The sequence below is a fragment of the Orbicella franksi genome, chromosome 2 (genome assembly GCF_964199315.1).
Source record: "Orbicella franksi chromosome 2, jaOrbFran1.1, whole genome shotgun sequence".
NCBI lineage: Eukaryota > Metazoa > Cnidaria > Anthozoa > Scleractinia > Merulinidae > Orbicella > Orbicella franksi.
Window position 1 is genome coordinate 15,713,909 of NC_138146.1, and position 19,907 is coordinate 15,733,815.

The window sequence follows — 19,907 nt, forward strand, 5'->3', positions numbered from 1 at the left end:
AAAGTACCGTTATATTGAGCAACGAGTAGCGCGGCGAACGTGATCTGATACATGCTAAACAGCGTGCATTGCCACATAAAAGACACGACATCGTATTTTGGGTGTCACTTTCGGCAATCAGCTGGACGGTGCAAGGCAAAGTTTGAAGGCGTTGCCTGCTATAGGCAAGAAAATGCAATATTTTTTAACCCTAGTGTTCAGCTTCAGTATAGCTCTGAGCTTTTGCCCTGTTAACTCTTTCCTTATTCCACAAGCAGGCAACGAAAAGTGCCAAGAGGTGAGAAGAGAGACTAGACAATTTTGCTTCTTGTAATTCCGACTATTGGATCAGTTATGGTGCTGTGTGTACACTTTAATTGGGGCGCACTGCTTGAGGTTTCGACACACGTCTGGGAAATATCAGAGTTGAGGAGTGTAAGATCCAGAGTGGCAGAAAAACAGACAAGACCTCCAAATAGTGACCATATAAATCGATCATATAAAACATACGTGATAACAGTTTTACCCAAGATCTGGGGATCCCTCTTAAAAACAAACAATGGCCTGTATGCTCTTGGGAAGGAGGCAATCCAGTGCATTGCACGTTGAAACCGTTCCACGAAAATACTCTCCATTTGCATTCGCATACTAAGATGTTTTTAAACGTGGTTATCATCTGTTTGTTTCAGTACACAACCTATGAGGATTGTGTGAAGGAAGCGTACATGGCGGCCGCAAAATGTCGAGTTTTAAGACTCCCATTACTCACGTTCAACATTTACGAGGTTTGTGATGGATATCAAGACAAGTTGAAACGCCTAAGTTCTTTTTTTAATACAAAACAGTTGCAATTCATTTGTAATATTTTTGTATTTCATAGTCTGTAAAGATCTTTACTGTCGCAATGGAGGCAAGTGTGCAGGACCCAACGCTTCTTGGTGCGCATGTCCGCCAGGTTATGCGGGAGCTTTCTGTCATAAAAGTAAGTGCTGGCTTGCTACTTTATATTTTATATTTTTTGAACGGAAAAGCTCGGAATGAAATCAAACAATGCAAAGCTCTCTGTTGACATTTAAGCAAACTTAGGTTCTTAAAGTACGGCGTAGCGTTCATTTAAGGTTGAAGATTGCTCGTAATTAGATTCAAAAATGCGAACTTGGGCTAAGTTAAGTCGTACTGCTGCGAAAGCTTAGTTTAGCTTAGCTTTGCCGAGAAGTTATTCCATAACGCTGCCAATAAGCATGTAAGATATTTCACTTCCAAGATGAAAAAAATTTTGGATGTTAATTATATGCAGTAGACAAATTAATGGTTAGTGGTTAGCAATAGTATAGATTTGAATGATTCTGCTAAGCAAGATCCGCTAACGGTTGTTCTTATTTCCTCTTGAAGGTAGATATGCAAGAAAGCCATGTAAAAACGGAGGCACGTGCATCAGTGAAAACCTCTGTAAATGTCCACCTCCATATTCTGGAGCTCAGCGTACAAGAAAAAGACTGGGAACCAAAGAGAGCCCGGCACCAAACGCACAGGCAATTCTTGACGCCGGCGACAGTGTAGGCAACGGCATGTACTGGATCCAGCCCCCTGGTGAAACGGCCCCGGCTCAAACTTACTGCGACATGAGCTTTGCTGGTGGAGCATGGATGCTAGCTAGTTATGGTTACGTTCACACAACGGGAACAAACTCCAACAACAAGGCCATTCCTAATATGAATAGTTCTTTGATTTCGCCTGGCTTCCCAGCCAACGCAGCTCCTCTCATGGCGTGATTAGTTTACCACACGGGGCGGTAATGACGGCAAATAACGCTCGTTACATGATCATGGCTGCGGGTAATAACCCAGCCACGGGCGGTATCAACCAATATGCATACGTGTACCGTATTTACCTAAAGAACAACCTTTACAAAATAACATTTGCAAATCATAACCGTTACAATGGCGGACAGCCGGGCCGTATGCATATCGTTGATTTTGTCGTTGAAGCGTTGAAAGGAGAAAGTGGCAAGTATGTGAGAAATGCCCTGGGGGAAGCACTGGGGGTGACATGGACCGACTCCTATCGCACCGCTTACGGTTTTAACGATAAGACCACGCCTTCTGCAACCTTTACCACGGGTCCCTTTTTTCCTAGTGTCCATTCGGGTTCGGGACGAAGCCCATATTCTGGATGTACCCCTACTAATTACGACCCTGATGTAGTGGGAGGGTCCCCTCATTACACACACCACGGATGGTTTACTGCTAACGGCTGGGACAAAACTGGCCAAACCTCTATCTGGTTTAAGTAAGGGGTTATTCCTAGTTATTGTTCAAACATCGGTTTAAGCTTTAGTAAGTTGATGAACTTCACTGACTACCCAGGTGGACCGGCTGCAGGGTGAAAGGGGCGGCGATGCTCATTGAAAATCTTAAAAGAAACCAATCTAGACGGGGCTCAAGCTTAATGAGAACTCTAAAATACCATTTTAAGGTAATTCCCCTGAAATAAAACTGCACATAGATTTTTGTTCAAACTTTGTGAATATTTATCATATGAGAACTTTAATTATAAAATACAAAAGGGGGTGCCCATGCTCGTTAGGGAGCTGTCAGGCATTAAAAATGTCCCATTTTAGCGTTATTTAATGCTTATTACAAGAACGCATTCCAAGTTATTGTAAACTTTTTGTGAGCCCAGACTCATGAAAACACGCCTCAAACTACAGTCAATACTTGTGTCGGACACAAATAAACTTTTTAAGTTTGATTTTGACAGACAGCTGAATCCTTGTTTAAATATTGGAACCAAATTGCTTGCCACGGTTATCAAACTGCAAAATAGAAAAGACTACAGTGCAGCTGCTAATTTCCTTATTTATTCAATTTTCAGCAATAGAAATCAGATCAGTCTTTTCTCACGCAAAGCTAATGATTAGTTCGGTTTTCTTTTCTTCTCTCTCTGGGGGAGGGAGTAATGCATATTTTTCAAGCTTGGAAAATAATACTGAAGTTATCTCCTGCCTAGAAATTGTCTCGATTCAAATCTTTTGATGGGGGATCGCTAATTGAAAGGGGAACATATTAAAAAGATGATCAGTGTTTTGACCCGAGGTACGGTCTTGTTTGGAAAGTATCTTGAAAAACACTGGGGGTGGAACAAGTAAAGACACGAACGTCTTTCAAATGAAACCGATCGTGTCTTTAAGCAGTTTTAAATTGGGTGCAATCTCTGTGAAAGTCTTTTTTTCCGTTTTAATTAAAATGTATATTCTGGTATTAATATTGTAAGAAAAACATCGAAGAATAAAATCAGTTGATCAAAGAGGTGAAGCCGTGGAGCCACTGTGCCTTTGTGTTGGCGATGAATGTTTCCTGTTTCTCAGTTATTTTAAAAAAAATACAGAACGAAATTGCTCCAAAGACAAGACGAAATTAAGTTCCTTTGTTCGTCATTCACGCGCACTGAGCAATTTACAAATGTATTAACCGTTATCAATGGGAAAATCACACAACAATCGTTACAGAGATTTTAAGTTACAATGTTGACAGTACCAATAGGAGTTTATTTGGAAGTACAAATGCTAAATGTTAGTACCAGCGCCTGCTTACAACGGCGAAATTAAAGCTAAGTTCCAAAGTTTCTAAAGCTTCACACCTCTCGCATTTCTTGAAACATGAAATCCTTCATATGAATCTTCATATTTGTCCAGTGATGTAATCAGCAATTACATAAGACCGTGTCTCTAAGAAAACGTTAAAATGTATTGATATAAAAAAATTACCTAAAAAGGAAGTTACGTATAGTTTATGATTTAGAGTTCTGGCTTAACTTGTAAATATCTGATTCTATTTCCTGTTATACTGTAACGCATAAATTTAGAATTTTCTTGTGGTTTTTAAAATGGTCATTATTTTTAAAAACGTATGACCCAGCACTCTGTGAGATATTAGCATTTGATTTAGTTTCCTGTTTAACTGTTAGACGTCCATTTAGACCATAATTCATTGTCTTTTTCAAATGATCATTTACCTTAAAAATGCATTAAGAAGCTTCCAACGCTATCAATATTTGATTTAATTTCCCTTTTTACTGTTATGTCTCAATATAACTTAAATAAAGAACTATCTCATTGTCTTTACAAAAATGGCATAACGTTAAAAGAAAACATTACAAGGCTCTGCAAATATCATTGCTTGTCCTTTGGTAAAAAATAGCCATTAACTTTAAAAAGGAAACAAAAAGGGTCTAAAATATTCTTTTCAGCGTTAAATTGATTCAAAAGATGATGAAAGCCCGAGCCAGTATAGTTAAACATGACGCGGCTAAAATATTTGCTTTTCTATATATTTTCAGCGTGATTTATATTGATCTTATTCGAGAAAACAAAAAATACAAACGATGAAACAAATATGGCTTTATTAAAACTGTTATTTTTGGAAAGGACATTAAAGGTTCAGCCCAGACATCATTTAATAATAGACGGTAAGAGAGTATCTCTTAGGAGGTATATATGAATGAGTGCTCTCTTATTTTTCGAATACGATGCAAAATAGACTTTATAACACTAATTAAACAAATTTTAAACGATCGATGATCATGCTTGGTGACAAGAAAGAAAACACTCGCAGCAAGGCTAAAACAGTTTCTTAAACTGCGCACAAAAGAATAAGGAAATACAGTTACTAGAGTATATCTCAAAGAGGAGAGATATTGACAGCTTTATTTGAAACTGTTATAATTTATTTTTGTTTTTGTTCACCCGTCCATGTAGGCTGTACCATCACAAGGACAAAAAAATATTTTTAAGTGTTCTTAGACATGCAATATATGTTAAGTTTAGTCGTTTTATGTCGACGTTTACGCAGAAAGCGGAGTCATAAGCAGAAATCCAAGTCCTACTATGTTATATTTGTGTTTGCACCACGTACAAACCCAAACATTTTTGAAAGGAAAAATCGTTCTCATGTCGTAATATAGTCTCAGTATATGTCATAATAAAGGGAACTAAATCGTTATATCTAAGTAGCCGGCTTTTTCTTTAGGATAGGGTTTGTATAGAGGCGCGCCCGGATGGCCTTATGGTTAGCACGCGGGACTAGCCGAGGCCATTGCGTCTTGTTCTCCGGCAAGACGCTTTCCTCTCATGGTGCCTCTTTTCACCCAGGAGCATTAATGGGTACCGGTGAATTTAATGCTGGGGTCTAACCCTGCGATGGACTAACATCCCATCCGGGGGCGGGAGGAGGGGTTAGAACACTCTTAGTCGCCACGTGCTACAGAATTAGAACCGGACGAGCGCCAGCTGTATGGGCCGATGACCTGATTTAGTCTTAACTTTACCTAGGGTTAGGGTCAAATATCAACAGAATGAGGTAATCTTGTCAAAAGTTAATATGATGTTTTTCGTTCTAAACACTGAACCAGTTTTTTGCAAATTTGCGTGCATTACGAGGGTGAAAAAGAAAACGATTTAGCAACCGTAATTATATTGGTCAGAGAGCTCATCTTAAAACCGAGCGATATAATTCAGCGAGTTTTCTTGACAGGTTTACATCACAAGGAATTCTTGATTCATCTCTCATTCTAAGAGATCTGCGTAAGCAAAAAGTATAAATTCCTACACGCAAAGATGACGTGAATCCTAGAAGTTACGTTGTATATTGAATTCATTTTGATGACGGCGTTTCAGAATTCCTTTCGCTACAATGTAAAAGTTTAGTACTAGAAGGGAAAGAAATTATATGCCAACAAAGAAAGTCTCAACTTTTCCGTTTCAAATGGAGATTTCAAAAGTTTAAACTAGATAATTCGTGAAATACAAGAGGTATTCTTGCCGTCGATACAGTGAAAGTAGCCGGCTTAATATTAAGGTACCCAAACATGAAAAAATGAAAAAGCCTACAGTCGTACATGTGCGTCGAGTGTTGCAAGAACTTCCGCGTTAGTCACTTAAGTTAATGTTTCAGACCGTCTTTTGTATCTGTGTGATAAAGTGCGTAATCACTGAAAGGAAATCAGTAATTTTCAACTCCATATAAGGCAACTTTTTTGGACGAGTGAAAGCTCTAATATAACAAGTAAATGTAAGGGGTGAACCTTTATATCCAGTCAGTAGATTTACTGATATATTTTTTCCGATGTGAGATGTTTTTTTTTTGTAAAGGCTTGTGCAAGGTTAATACCAAAAAATACCATTACGCAATATCCATACCTTTCTAATTGTCCTCACGGTAGTTCTTCGTCGGGAAAGATATTGTGCCATGGCCTAGGCTCGATTACCAGGCGCTGTACGAGAAAGGAGCCCGCGCACGGGGAGGAAGGTGAACATGTCCAGGTTTCGTTAATTGTTCATAAGAGACCGGCAGGATTGTTCCCAAGGTATTTCTTGGCTAGGAATAAAGAGAAGTTAGATGAGATAAAGATAAGAACTTTATTAACGTGTCGAAGTCGCTAGCATACAATGTATACTAATTGGGGACACCTATAACATGCGTACAATTTAGGAAGCTGTTATAGTGAACTTCTTCTGTGTAGTGGGATGAGCTTTACAACGGTTCTTCTTCCTAAGTATTGTAACCTAGTATTTCTTTTAGGTAGGGGAGTTTTGAAAGCCAAGCACCTTTAGTCCTGGCTACGATACATAATCTTAACAAATAACTGTCAAAAATAATTTTTACTTTTCTTGAAGTATCAAAAATATAAGGTTAAGTCTACGTCAGCCAAAAGTATCTGACTTTGCCTGATATCACCCCAGTTTCCTTATCATGAAGCGACTTGGTGTATTTCTCACTCCCCCCTGGATGGGATGCTGGCCAATCGCTTGGTTACCCCAGCATGGATGGAGAGAGGCACTGTGAGAGTAGTTTCTTGCCCAAGGACACAACATAATGACCCTGGCCAGGACTCCCACCCAGACCCCTCGATCCAGAGTCCGGCATACAAACGATTAAGCCACTGTCCCTCTACAATAATAAGCGCTACCAAAAGTATCTAACCCTTGAGTAGCAGTGCTAAAAACCCGACCGCGCCCAACAGCACATTAGTAAATTTAAAAATGTGTCTCCAGTATAGCCCTCCTGCACTGAGAGTGCTGAACTTTGGTGGTGACCTTCAAATTGTTCCCAATTGATCGTGTACGCGGCATTAACGAAAACTTTAGAATATGTTTGAGACGTCTTAGGTTATTTCTAAAAGAATAAAAAAGCACAAAGGCAATCACGATATGAAATGCATCAGGCACCAATCCCCAAGGACGCGATGAATATAGATGGGCGTGGTTAATTAAAGCGGGAGCTTCGAAGTCCATTATACACTGCGATAAAATTTAAACCAAAAATTCCAGTTGGATCTGAGACTTAGAAACAAGGAAAAAAGTAAATAAATAAACACACATGATAAAAGGGGTGAAATCCCTTCCCACTCACTGCTTTCTTTGCAATTGTTCCTTCGCAAAATTTTAAAGTATAACTGGATCAATCCAATAAAATTCAATTAAGTCTTGATTAAAACATTTTTTTTTCAAGAACGGAGACGAAAAAGACTTTTTGAGCTGCTCCGAAAGGTTCAATATGTTTTGTCAGAGTTCTGGACGCGTTCCCAAGCTCTCCGTGTAATAAACACGTAAATATGTGCTTTTAAAACAGTCCTATAACTGTTATTGACTAACAAAGATCTTGACACTTCGCGTACGTACCTTCGGTCAGTACATAGTCTGTGCTTTACAATATGCAGTGGGGTTTTCAAAGAGATAAGATCTTTTGGTCAAGAGTGAACTCTTAAGACCGTCTGTATCAATTAGCCTGTTTGTTGCATCGCCAAAATACCTAGATGATATTTTTTCTTTGCTAATTTAAGGGCAATTCACTTGTGCAGTAGTCGCATCCTTATGGTATGTTTCAATTCTGTTATGACATTGCTGACGGTGTTATACAATAGGCCACTTTCGATGTATTAATATTCAGCTTGATAGTGAGGCCTAGAGGACACAAACAAAAGAGATGAATAAACATGGCCATTCAATTTCCTTTGTTTGTGTTCTCTAGGCCTCACTGCCAAGCTGAATTTTAATATATCGAAAACAGTCTATTGGAAAAATGGTGCACCGCAAAGTGTGTCATGGATAGAATGGATACTCGAGCGCCCTGATTACAGCTTAAAGAATGCTGATCTTTCAGAGTATGACTAACAATCGTGCGTTTTTTCACGCAGGTCATATTCTAGGGCTGCAGTCATGTATTCTACCGTCATAAACACCTTGAGAGGACTTAGTAAACACTCGCTTCTATACGTAGTTCTCGTGGTTGCATCATCAACTGTGTTTCATGGTAGTAAAACATATGGCCCTGACTTCTTCACCACTAAAAAAAAAAAAAACAAGCTGAGACTATTGAACTATTGAAGCTGAGACTATTAAACTCTTGTTTCGCACTACTCCTTTTGAAATGCACCGCAGTGCCAGTCTGATAAAACAGGAAGTATAAAACAGGAAGTATAGATATCGCACAAATCTGATAACACCATAAGTAACAAAGTACCGTTATATTGAGCAACGAGTAGCGCGGCGAACGTGATCTGATACATGCTAAACAGCGTGCATTGCCACATAAAAGACACGACATCGTATTTTGGGTGTCACTTTCGGCAATCAGCTGGACGGTGCAAGGCAAAGTTTGAAGGCGTTGCCTGCTATAGGCAAGAAAATGCAATATTTTTTAACCCTAGTGTTCAGCTTCAGTATAGCTCTGAGCTTTTGCCCTGTTAACTCTTTCCTTATTCCACAAGCAGGCAACGAAAAGTGCCAAGAGGTGAGAAGAGAGACTAGACAATTTTGCTTCTTGTAATTCCGACTATTGGATCAGTTATGGTGCTGTGTGTACACTTTAATTGGGGCGCACTGCTTGAGGTTTCGACACACGTCTGGGAAATATCAGAGTTGAGGAGTGTAAGATCCAGAGTGGCAGAAAAACAGACAAGACCTCCAAATAGTGACCATATAAATCGATCATATAAAACATACGTGATAACAGTTTTACCCAAGATCTGGGGATCCCTCTTAAAAACAAACAATGGCCTGTATGCTCTTGGGAAGGAGGCAATCCAGTGCATTGCACGTTGAAACCGTTCCACGAAAATACTCTCCATTTGCATTCGCATACTAAGATGTTTTTAAACGTGGTTATCATCTGTTTGTTTCAGTACACAACCTATGAGGATTGTGTGAAGGAAGCGTACATGGCGGCCGCAAAATGTCGAGTTTTAAGACTCCCATTACTCACGTTCAACATTTACGAGGTTTGTGATGGATATCAAGACAAGTTGAAACGCCTAAGTTCTTTTTTTAATACAAAACAGTTGCAATTCATTTGTAATATTTTTGTATTTCATAGTCTGTAAAGATCTTTACTGTCGCAATGGAGGCAAGTGTGCAGGACCCAACGCTTCTTGGTGCGCATGTCCGCCAGGTTATGCGGGAGCTTTCTGTCATAAAAGTAAGTGCTGGCTTGCTACTTTATATTTTATATTTTTTGAACGGAAAAGCTCGGAATGAAATCAAACAATGCAAAGCTCTCTGTTGACATTTAAGCAAACTTAGGTTCTTAAAGTACGGCGTAGCGTTCATTTAAGGTTGAAGATTGCTCGTAATTAGATTCAAAAATGCGAACTTGGGCTAAGTTAAGTCGTACTGCTGCGAAAGCTTAGTTTAGCTTAGCTTTGCCGAGAAGTTATTCCATAACGCTGCCAATAAGCATGTAAGATATTTCACTTCCAAGATGAAAAAAATTTTGGATGTTAATTATATGCAGTAGACAAATTAATGGTTAGTGGTTAGCAATAGTATAGATTTGAATGATTCTGCTAAGCAAGATCCGCTAACGGTTGTTCTTATTTCCTCTTGAAGGTAGATATGCAAGAAAGCCATGTAAAAACGGAGGCACGTGCATCAGTGAAAACCTCTGTAAATGTCCACCTCCATATTCTGGAGCTCAGCGTACAAGAAAAAGACTGGGAACCAAAGAGAGCCCGGCACCAAACGCACAGGCAATTCTTGACGCCGGCGACAGTGTAGGCAACGGCATGTACTGGATCCAGCCCCCTGGTGAAACGGCCCCGGCTCAAACTTACTGCGACATGAGCTTTGCTGGTGGAGCATGGATGCTAGCTAGTTATGGTTACGTTCACACAACGGGAACAAACTCCAACAACAAGGCCATTCCTAATATGAATAGTTCTTTGATTTCGCCTGGCTTCCCAGCCAACGCAGCTCCTCTCATGGCGTGATTAGTTTACCACACGGGGCGGTAATGACGGCAAATAACGCTCGTTACATGATCATGGCTGCGGGTAATAACCCAGCCACGGGCGGTATCAACCAATATGCATACGTGTACCGTATTTACCTAAAGAACAACCTTTACAAAATAACATTTGCAAATCATAACCGTTACAATGGCGGACAGCCGGGCCGTATGCATATCGTTGATTTTGTCGTTGAAGCGTTGAAAGGAGAAAGTGGCAAGTATGTGAGAAATGCCCTGGGGGAAGCACTGGGGGTGACATGGACCGACTCCTATCGCACCGCTTACGGTTTTAACGATAAGACCACGCCTTCTGCAACCTTTACCACGGGTCCCTTTTTTCCTAGTGTCCATTCGGGTTCGGGACGAAGCCCATATTCTGGATGTACCCCTACTAATTACGACCCTGATGTAGTGGGAGGGTCCCCTCATTACACACACCACGGATGGTTTACTGCTAACGGCTGGGACAAAACTGGCCAAACCTCTATCTGGTTTAAGTAAGGGGTTATTCCTAGTTATTGTTCAAACATCGGTTTAAGCTTTAGTAAGTTGATGAACTTCACTGACTACCCAGGTGGACCGGCTGCAGGGTGAAAGGGGCGGCGATGCTCATTGAAAATCTTAAAAGAAACCAATCTAGACGGGGCTCAAGCTTAATGAGAACTCTAAAATACCATTTTAAGGTAATTCCCCTGAAATAAAACTGCACATAGATTTTTGTTCAAACTTTGTGAATATTTATCATATGAGAACTTTAATTATAAAATACAAAAGGGGGTGCCCATGCTCGTTAGGGAGCTGTCAGGCATTAAAAATGTCCCATTTTAGCGTTATTTAATGCTTATTACAAGAACGCATTCCAAGTTATTGTAAACTTTTTGTGAGCCCAGACTCATGAAAACACGCCTCAAACTACAGTCAATACTTGTGTCGGACACAAATAAACTTTTTAAGTTTGATTTTGACAGACAGCTGAATCCTTGTTTAAATATTGGAACCAAATTGCTTGCCACGGTTATCAAACTGCAAAATAGAAAAGACTACAGTGCAGCTGCTAATTTCCTTATTTATTCAATTTTCAGCAATAGAAATCAGATCAGTCTTTTCTCACGCAAAGCTAATGATTAGTTGATTAAAATGACTGGAAAAAATTTGGGGTGCCCGAGCTCGTTAGTGAGCTATAGCCATTTTTCAACTGACAGAACTCAATATCAAGGCAAATCCGCCATGTTTTCAATGTGCGCGTGCACGAACGCGCGCTAATGACGCCATAAATTATGCGCAGTAAGGATGCGCAATGTAATACTGGGGAATGGCCTTAAAAGGGACACACAAATAAAATCTATAGAGGCTTTAGTGGCATAATGACATTGTCATCGAGAATATTTCTAGCAGTGCTGAAACTATCGAAGGACATGAAGAGATTCACGGGTCGGTAAAAACAATGGCATTCTCTCCTAAACACGTTGAGCACCCATAAGCGAAACAAATAACGTCGCCGCCTCCTGCACATTGTAGTCCCAGTCCTCTGATCGACGTGTCTTGATTTTAACACCTACTTTTTAGTTGATGTAATGAAGCAAGACTGCTGAACAAATCATCGCTTTTCAAAGGCATCTTAATGTTTTTGTATTAAAAAAAGGACTTAACAATATGTTGTCGTCTGTCATCATCTAATAATAGTGCACAGTACAGGTGCCCAGTTTAATTAGTTTGAGTTGAGAAGGATTCGTTTAGTTTTGAGTACAGCTAATCATTTCTAACCAAATTCGCAGTTTGTAGTCTGAGCAATTTAGAGATATCACAGATCACAGCAGAAAATAAAATAGATAAGCACCTTCTCGCTAATAAGGGCCTTTAGCTCACTACTCACAAATCCTCATCGGGCCCATGAGGACTCTTGAGACCGGAAGGGCCTTTAGCTGCCATCGTACAATACGGTAAGCTCCTCGGACGCTAAATCGAATTCCTACCTTGATGAATATTATTATAGAGCAAATCAGCTTTCTTAGATTTAGTTTATATCGTAGATTTTTAATGAGTCTTTAATCAGTGTAGTTCACCAAGAGAATATGATCCTTATCATATGCTCGAGTTCACCTAAATCACTCTTATAAAAAAAATAAATAATAATAAAAATGTTCTTGAGTTCACCTTAATCACTTTGGCCATGGGCTCCTGCTCTAGCCTATCACAGAGAGCAGAAACAATCCAGCTGTAATCGATGCGAAGCGCGGGAAAACGCATGCGAGCGAGTCACGATCGGTTTCGGTTTTACTTCTGATTGGTCGAGGAAGCGGCGCGAGCATTTTAAGCCAATCGTTTGGCGTAGTAATGCAAAACCAAAGCAAATGCGATCCACTTTCGACACTCACGTGGAACGGACTCTCTCAACGGGCGATTCCCTCAAGTAATGGATTCCACTTCACTGTGTTGTTAATACTCACAGCAGGGTAAAAAGACATTGTTCATAGCATCATGCTGTATTCCAAAATAGAGTGAACCCTAACTTCGATTCTTGGTCGCAATTTGTGACGTGCATAGCTGAGAGAAGCATTGTAACACCGGAAGTAATAAGCGGAAGTGATGACACCGGAAGTTTGTTTGACTAAAAAGCTAACTAAACGTGACCTCGACAACACTGTACAAAACGGTTTCATTTTTCGGATCACGTTCTCTTGCGAGCTTGCTGAGCTTACGATACGTTGAAGGGAATTTTGGTAAACGGTCGCTGTTCATAGAAAGTAAAGGGCAAGCACTTGAAATGGGAAGATATTTAGGCCTAGTTTTCAGTTGCTGTCTGACCATAAGTCTCTGTTCTGGGATCGGAAGGTTCTCTTCTGTTTCGTCGCTTACCAATCAATCGGACTTAGTGAACACAAAGAAGAATTGTCAAAAGGTGAGTTTAAAACATGTTTCGTTAAACTTAGTAGATATACAGTTGATATACAATTTGATTTTATTTAACAAGTAAGACGTTGTGCAATGGTGGAGGGGGGGGGAATCTTTCATTGTTTGTGCATAGTCTGCATAGGAATTCAGGGCAGTTTCTTGAGGCACGCAAACTGAACGATAAAAATATAATTCATGGGAAAAGTGCGAATGACAAATATTGAACGAAACTTTGAGGGGATGCAATATGATTGCCAGCTGTTTTCAAACAAAGACACAGCTTGTTTGGCGCTGTTTAGTAATATTGCACTCGCATTTCGTAATGGTGGACAGACGAGGGATATGACCCGGGATATGACATGACCTGTTACATGATATGGTATTCAAATCAGCACAGAGTAACCAAGCTCATGTGAGCCATGAGCATAGGCTGTGCGCAAGGACCTTCCTCCGCAACACGCTGGCCATGCGTTTTAAAGAGGATCTGCTTGGAACTTGATCTCTAGAACACACACAGAGAGAAATTCGTACTAACCGGTTGCATGTAAAAGGTCAATAAATAATAATAAAAACAGGTTGAAAAACGATTGAAAAGCTCTCAGATAGTCAATTATGGACCACAAATAGTACATGTGGTATGCAACCATTTGATGTTTCTTCACCGCCATTTTATATTTAGGGCCAGAAACCTTCATTCTAATCCCAAACTTTAACTTTCCTCTCGATTAGTCATATTTAGAACTTGGTAACGGAACTAAACTATCATTATCTTATCATTTCAGTACATGACTTATGAGGATTGTATGAAGGAGGCTTATGAATTGGCAGAAAAATGCCGGGCAGATTCAAGCCAGGCACAGCTCACAATTGACAATAAAAATGTTTGTGATGAATATGAAAAAAAGTTGAAAAGTCTATGTTCCGCTCACTGTGCAAAAGGTTAGTTGTCTTGTTTAAACGCGTGACATCTATGTCACAAAGAGCTACGTTACAACGTATAGCGTCACAAAAATGTTTTGACGTTTTGCCAATACCGTAAAATTCCGAAGAAAGATACCCTGAGGTTACACTTGTTTGAAAAACCTTTTCTTGGGCTTTGTTGTTTCCTCGAGGAAACTTCCATATTTTTCTACTGATGAAACGATCAAATAAGGGACCGTTCATTTTTTATGAGGGAGGGGGGGCTGGTGGAATTTGGGAAGCACCGTTTCAAAATCGCATGACCCCCCCTCAGCTTACCAATTTTTTCACATGGCCCCCCCTTATAGCGGTCATTTTTTGGGATGACCCCCCCCCACAAAAAAAATTGAACAAACAATATTTAGATTTCAACTTTTTTAATATTTCTCTATTATCCCCCTACTTCACGTTATTGTGCTCACTATGAAGACAATATTTACAATCTCTCTACTACAGAGAGCTGTTGTTTAAAAAACAAATCAAAAGAAAGAGAAGTCAATTTCGGATCTCCTAGTTATGGCTCGCCCTGAGCGTGTGGCATTTGGCCTCTCATTGGCATCTTTCTCATCTGAATTGATGAATGCAAGAATGACATCACTTGAGTCATCTTCTCCCCCAGAGTCAATGGCATCACTGTCATACTCATCATTGTCACTTTCATCCGTTTCGCTGCTGTCAGCACTTGCCCTGTTGTCATTTTGTGTCAATGTCCTGGCATTCCTCAGTGTTGGTTGGCCAGCTCTGAGAGGACTCTTCTGCTGCAAGCATGAATGTCTTACAATTGCCTTTACTTTCTCACTCTTGCTGCTTTTCAAATGCTGCTTCAGCCCGTGGTGGTTCAAGTACTTGTTTAGTTCTGGAACACGTAGCGTTTTAAGCTTGGTTAGATCTTCGAACAACTCAGTCCAAGGATAATCCTCATATGATTTATCTTTGGCGTCCCTACTTAACTTTGCCTTTTCTTCTGCTCTCTTTTTCCTTTTAAATTCCAGCACTTCAAGATGCTGAAGATACTCCACCACAAACTTTGATTTGACAATAAACTTATCTGCAAATAAAGCAACGCTCTCTGGGTCAGATAAAACCAGCCTGGCACTTCCTTGCTCTTTCTTCGCTTGGACCCTTGGCTGCCAGTCATCTGGATCACGCCCTTCTTTTGGGGTCTTCTGGTAGGAGAGGTAGTGGTATTCCGGTAGGCAGGAACGGTCAGGAACTTGTTTAGGGTATCTTTCTATGGGTGGTCCAGTCCATTCACAACAAAAAGAACAAATTTCTCCTACCTTTTCTTGACAGGACAACTTTAGAAACTCCCTGTAGTTCTCCCCCTCCTCGTAGTGCTCATTCATAAACTTCTCAATCTTACGGAAGTAACAGTGGCCTGGAACAGAGTCTTTCCTTGCTCCTGCATTGTGATACTGAACCAAGTACGAAGTGTTGTGAAAAAACTGGAAATCTGTTGATGTGTTGTGTGAAACACATTCTTACATTTAATTTACAGATGTCTTTATTTGGAAGGTTTTTTCCTCTACTCTAGTGATAGGCATGTATAAATGTTGCCCTGTGCAGGTAAAACGGAAAGCTGTTGAAGAACAAGAAGATGAGCCGGTAAGCGTTAATTTCTTGTCAGTGTTCCTATTTTTATCTGAACATTAAAAACGCATGTATGCTTCACTTTTATAATGAGAAACTTCTGTATTTTCCTATTGTAAAGATAGCACCTAAAACTGTTTGAACATTTTTAAAATAGTATGTGTCTTTTAATATATCGTTTGACTCAGGTCTACATTTCACTACACGAATACAACATTAAATGGTTACACGAACCATGATCATTCAATAATATCAGTTCAATATAATAAATAAAAAAATCGTCTTTCCTTTTCTGGTAGGTCACTAGTTCCTCCTCTGCTGATGATACAACCATACCTCAGGGTCTCCGGAAAACAAGCCTTGGCTATATTGTTAATCCAATCGGGAAAAGAGCGCATTACTACATGAGCATCATGAAAGAGGCTCATTCCAAAATGCGCAATAATGGCGAAAGCGACGAGTCGTTTAAGAAAAGGTTTACAGCTGAACGATCCAGGCAGTTTGACGTCTTACAAGCAAAAGAAGCAATCTTTCTAAGTGCGAATGGCTGTTCAGAAAGGGCGAGTGAGTTTTCCATGCCAGGGTACCGGTTGAAGCCCAGTGATGGAAGAAAACTGAACTTCTCCATCAAAGAGCACAGAGCAATCGTGGAAAAGTTGAATGTCATATTGAAAGATGTAAAGGAACACGAATCCACACTCTTTCAGTCCAATGGAAGGGAATTATTTCACCAATGCTGCAAGAAGCAGAATCACCACCAACCTTGAGCAGGAAGTCAGAGATTATGTTTATACCTTCATGTACCCTGAAGAGTACACTCTGATGGAAAGCATTGCTGCTTCTTGTAGCATTGGTGAAAGAGACTCCCATAGCAGCACAAGCGGCGACGAAGAACTCGACGACAGCGAAGATGAAGATGAGTGCCAGTGAAAGTTGCATTCGAAAATAACAGTGTTAAATACTTCTTTTCAGTAGCTACAAATGCTTTTAGTCGCCAAACATTTTTTAAAGCAGAAGGAAAGTTTGTAATAAATTTGTATCCTGCCTTCTATGTGTAGCAATTGCTATCTGTGGCAATTTTTTTGATATTCAAACATTATCCCATTTTAAAGTTTTACTAAAATATTTCACGCGACCCCCCCTTTTTCCCTTATTTTTTTGGGATGGCCCCCCCTCGAAAGCCATTTTTTTTCGCATGGCCCCCCCCCAAATCCCACCAGCCCCCCCTACCTTATAAAAAATGAACGGTCCCTAAATGCTAGCAATCCTCGCAAAGGGAAATGAAGCATGGAAGGACGCGGTTTTACAACAAAGTCAACGAGACGTCAGGTCTATCCAGAAAAACCTCCAATAAAATAAGATACCCCTCCCATCGTTACTGGTTCTCTCTTCCCCCTGTTAACATTATGACGAGCTCAAGCCTTTGTTGAAGCTGGAGTGAATATGTTCTAGCAGTAAAATAATTTTCTCTAACTTTTAAAAATCGTTTTTACTCTTACTCATTTTAGCGTCGTGTCTTGATTGTTTTGACAAAATGGAAAAGATCGTGGAAAACTGCCAACTATTTGCCAAGAAGATAAACTGTGGCCTTAATGATACAACTCAGGAATGCGAGGATACGAAGGTCTCTTTCACCAAATACTGCCGTACCAAGGAATGCCAAGGTTTGAACTACATTACGCTGCGTGTTTATGTCTATAAAACCAATGCCGTTTGAGATTTAACGCACGTACTGGTTGGATGATTGCAACGCGCACGCGATGTTGCTCATCATTGAAAAGAAAACGATGACAGAAGTCAGTTCTTTTGGTAGACACAACAAAGAATTGCAAGAGAAAACCTACAATTCCGTGTACTTTTGGGCCGAAAATTACTTTAACAAGTAGAAAATTACTCGTTTTACCTAGCCGCACCTGATGCAAACACGAGAGGGCTACTACCACATTCACATGACCTCACACAAAATGGCCTGTGAACAGGCTTTCTTGGTGATAGGGCGAAGAGAAAGCGGGAAGAACTGAGGGGAGAGAAGAGTCCCCCTCGGCCACTTCACTCTCACCCAGTTCCTTCTCGGCCCTTCTAGCCGCGGTCAGACCCTTTAAACCAGAGGGATTTCTCCACCAGTTACAGCACGCGCTATATCACCAAGTAAAGTTCTAGTATGACAACTTTCAGGGCGCGCATTCTTTCTAGGGTATTTCCTGACATTTTATGGCGATACATTGCAAACATTCCATTTCCTCAATATCAAAAAGATATTTCATGAAAATAGAAGGGCAGTGGCAACATAACAGATCAAAAGAAAACCAGCTTCGACTACCTTGTAGTCTTTTTGAGCAATGCCCAAACTAATGACCAGCAATATCGTTGAATTTTCAGTCTGCAAAGATCTCTACTGCCGCAACGGAGGAAAGTGCGCCGGATCCAATGCTGTATGGTGCGCATGTCAGCCAGGATTCACAGGAGCTTTCTGTCATAAAAGTGAGAAGTACCTCAAAATGGTTTGACGTTATATGTTGAATAAGATATTCAAAAAACTACTGACCAGTAAGAGAAAGGGAAACGAAGTGGTACAATTGAGTTGAATAATTAATCTGCGCATGAGTACTATGATAATCACTACCTATTGGTTTTCTTTTACAGGTAAATGTGCGAAAAAGCCGTGTTTAAATGGCGGAACATGTATTGGTGAAAACGTCTGTAAATGTCCACCTCCTTATTCCGGTGCTCAGTGTACAAGAAAAAGACTGGGAACCAAAGACAACCCGACACCAAACGCACAAGCAATTCTTGACGCCGGCGATAGTGTAGGTAGCGGCATGTACTGGATCCAGCCCCCTGGCGAAACAGCCCCGGCTCAAACTTACTGCGACATGACTTTTGCTGGTGGAGCATGGATGCTAGCTAGTTATGGTTACGTTCACACAACGGGAACAAACTCCAACAACAAGGCCATTCCTAACATGAATAGTCCCTTTGGTTTCGCTTGGCTTCCAACCCAACGCAGCTCCTCTCATGGCGTGATTAGTTTACCACACGGGGCTGTAATGATGGCAAATAACGCTCGTTACATGATCATGGCTGCGGGTAATAACCAGCCACGGGCGGTATCAACCAATATGCATACGTGTACCGTATTTACCTAAAGAACAACCCTTACAACATAACCTTTGCAAATCATAACCGCTATAACGGCGGACAGCCGGGCCGTATGCATATCGTTGATTTTGTCGTTGAAGCGCTGAAGGGAGAAAGTGGCACGTACGGAAAGTTTGCCCTTGGGGAGGCCCTGGGGGTAACATGGTCCGACTCCTATCCAACCGGTTACGGTTTTAACGACAACACCACGCCATTTGGAGGCTTTTCCAAGGGTCCCTTTTTCCCAAGTGTCCATTCCGGTTCGGGACGAAGCCCGTGTTCTGGATGTACCCCTACTGCTAACTACGAGCCTGATGTGGTGGGTGGGACCCCTCAGTACACACATCGCGGATGGTACACCGCTAACGGCGTGGACAAAACTGGTCAAACCTCTATTTGGCTCAAATGAAAAGTACATTTGAACTGCATGCGACATAAGTTACATAGTCTGTTGTATGATAAAAGTCGGAAATGTTGCATTACTTTCTAATTAGAAGCAAGCATTATATTGTCTACACAATTTCTGAAATATCAAACACAATAAACACGGCTCTAGCGAGAACATTAAAATCAATTCTTTGAGCAAAAAAAGGAAAACTGACACAGACAGCTGTGCTAATAAAACTCAAAGCAGCTGTATCTACACTAAAGGTCGTCCACCATGGGGATGGAACGACGCAATGACAAGGCAAAATAGAGAAAATGAATAACACAAATGAAACGTTCTAGTTACTTCGATTGTAAATCATAACTAGAATTAATTAATTAGTTAATCAATCAATAATGAAAAGTTTATGACGCGCAGTTTTTTCCATGCATGTGATGCTCAGTAGCGCATGAAAATTACCCAGCAGCTGTCTCTATACTAAAGGTTGTTCTGGTATTCTCATGTGCACAACAGATAAAAGGGCAGTCCAATTTCTGAGAGAAATCTGAATAAACGAAAGTGACGATATACCAGGTGTACCTTTTGTTAGTTAAGTTCAATAACCCTTTATATGGAAAGTGAATGCGGCTAAAAGTCTAGACATCTTGATTTGGGCTTCACAAAACAACACAAAAGAC

The 19,907-nt window shown here is 40.5% G+C and overlaps 1 protein-coding gene and 3 pseudogenes across 3 annotated transcripts; all 4 read left to right on the forward strand.

Moving 5' to 3' along the window:
- Window positions 1-549: 549 nt before the first annotated feature.
- LOC145478223 (uncharacterized) lies at window positions 550-2,883 on the forward strand (annotated as a pseudogene).
- Window positions 2,884-9,040: 6,157 nt separating this feature from the next.
- On the forward strand, window positions 9,041-12,420 carry LOC145478230 (uncharacterized; annotated as a pseudogene). Its single transcript, XR_014048214.1, has 3 exons — window positions 9,041-9,255; window positions 9,351-9,452; window positions 9,863-12,420. The product of XR_014048214.1 is annotated as an uncharacterized LOC145478230 (transcript).
- Window positions 12,421-12,711: 291 nt separating this feature from the next.
- LOC145478224 (uncharacterized) lies at window positions 12,712-19,821 on the forward strand (annotated as a pseudogene). The gene is made up of 5 exons (XR_014048213.1): window positions 12,712-13,161; window positions 13,937-14,093; window positions 17,213-17,368; window positions 18,084-18,185; window positions 18,348-19,821. The product of XR_014048213.1 is annotated as an uncharacterized LOC145478224 (transcript).
- On the forward strand, window positions 15,654-16,946 carry LOC145478231 (uncharacterized). Its single transcript, XM_081456173.1, has 2 exons — window positions 15,654-15,719; window positions 16,004-16,946. Exons 1-2 carry the CDS (start codon window positions 15,657-15,659, stop codon window positions 16,469-16,471), a joined length of 531 nt encoding a protein of 176 aa, XP_081312299.1. The 5' UTR covers window positions 15,654-15,656; the 3' UTR covers window positions 16,472-16,946.
- Window positions 19,822-19,907: the final 86 nt, after the last annotated feature.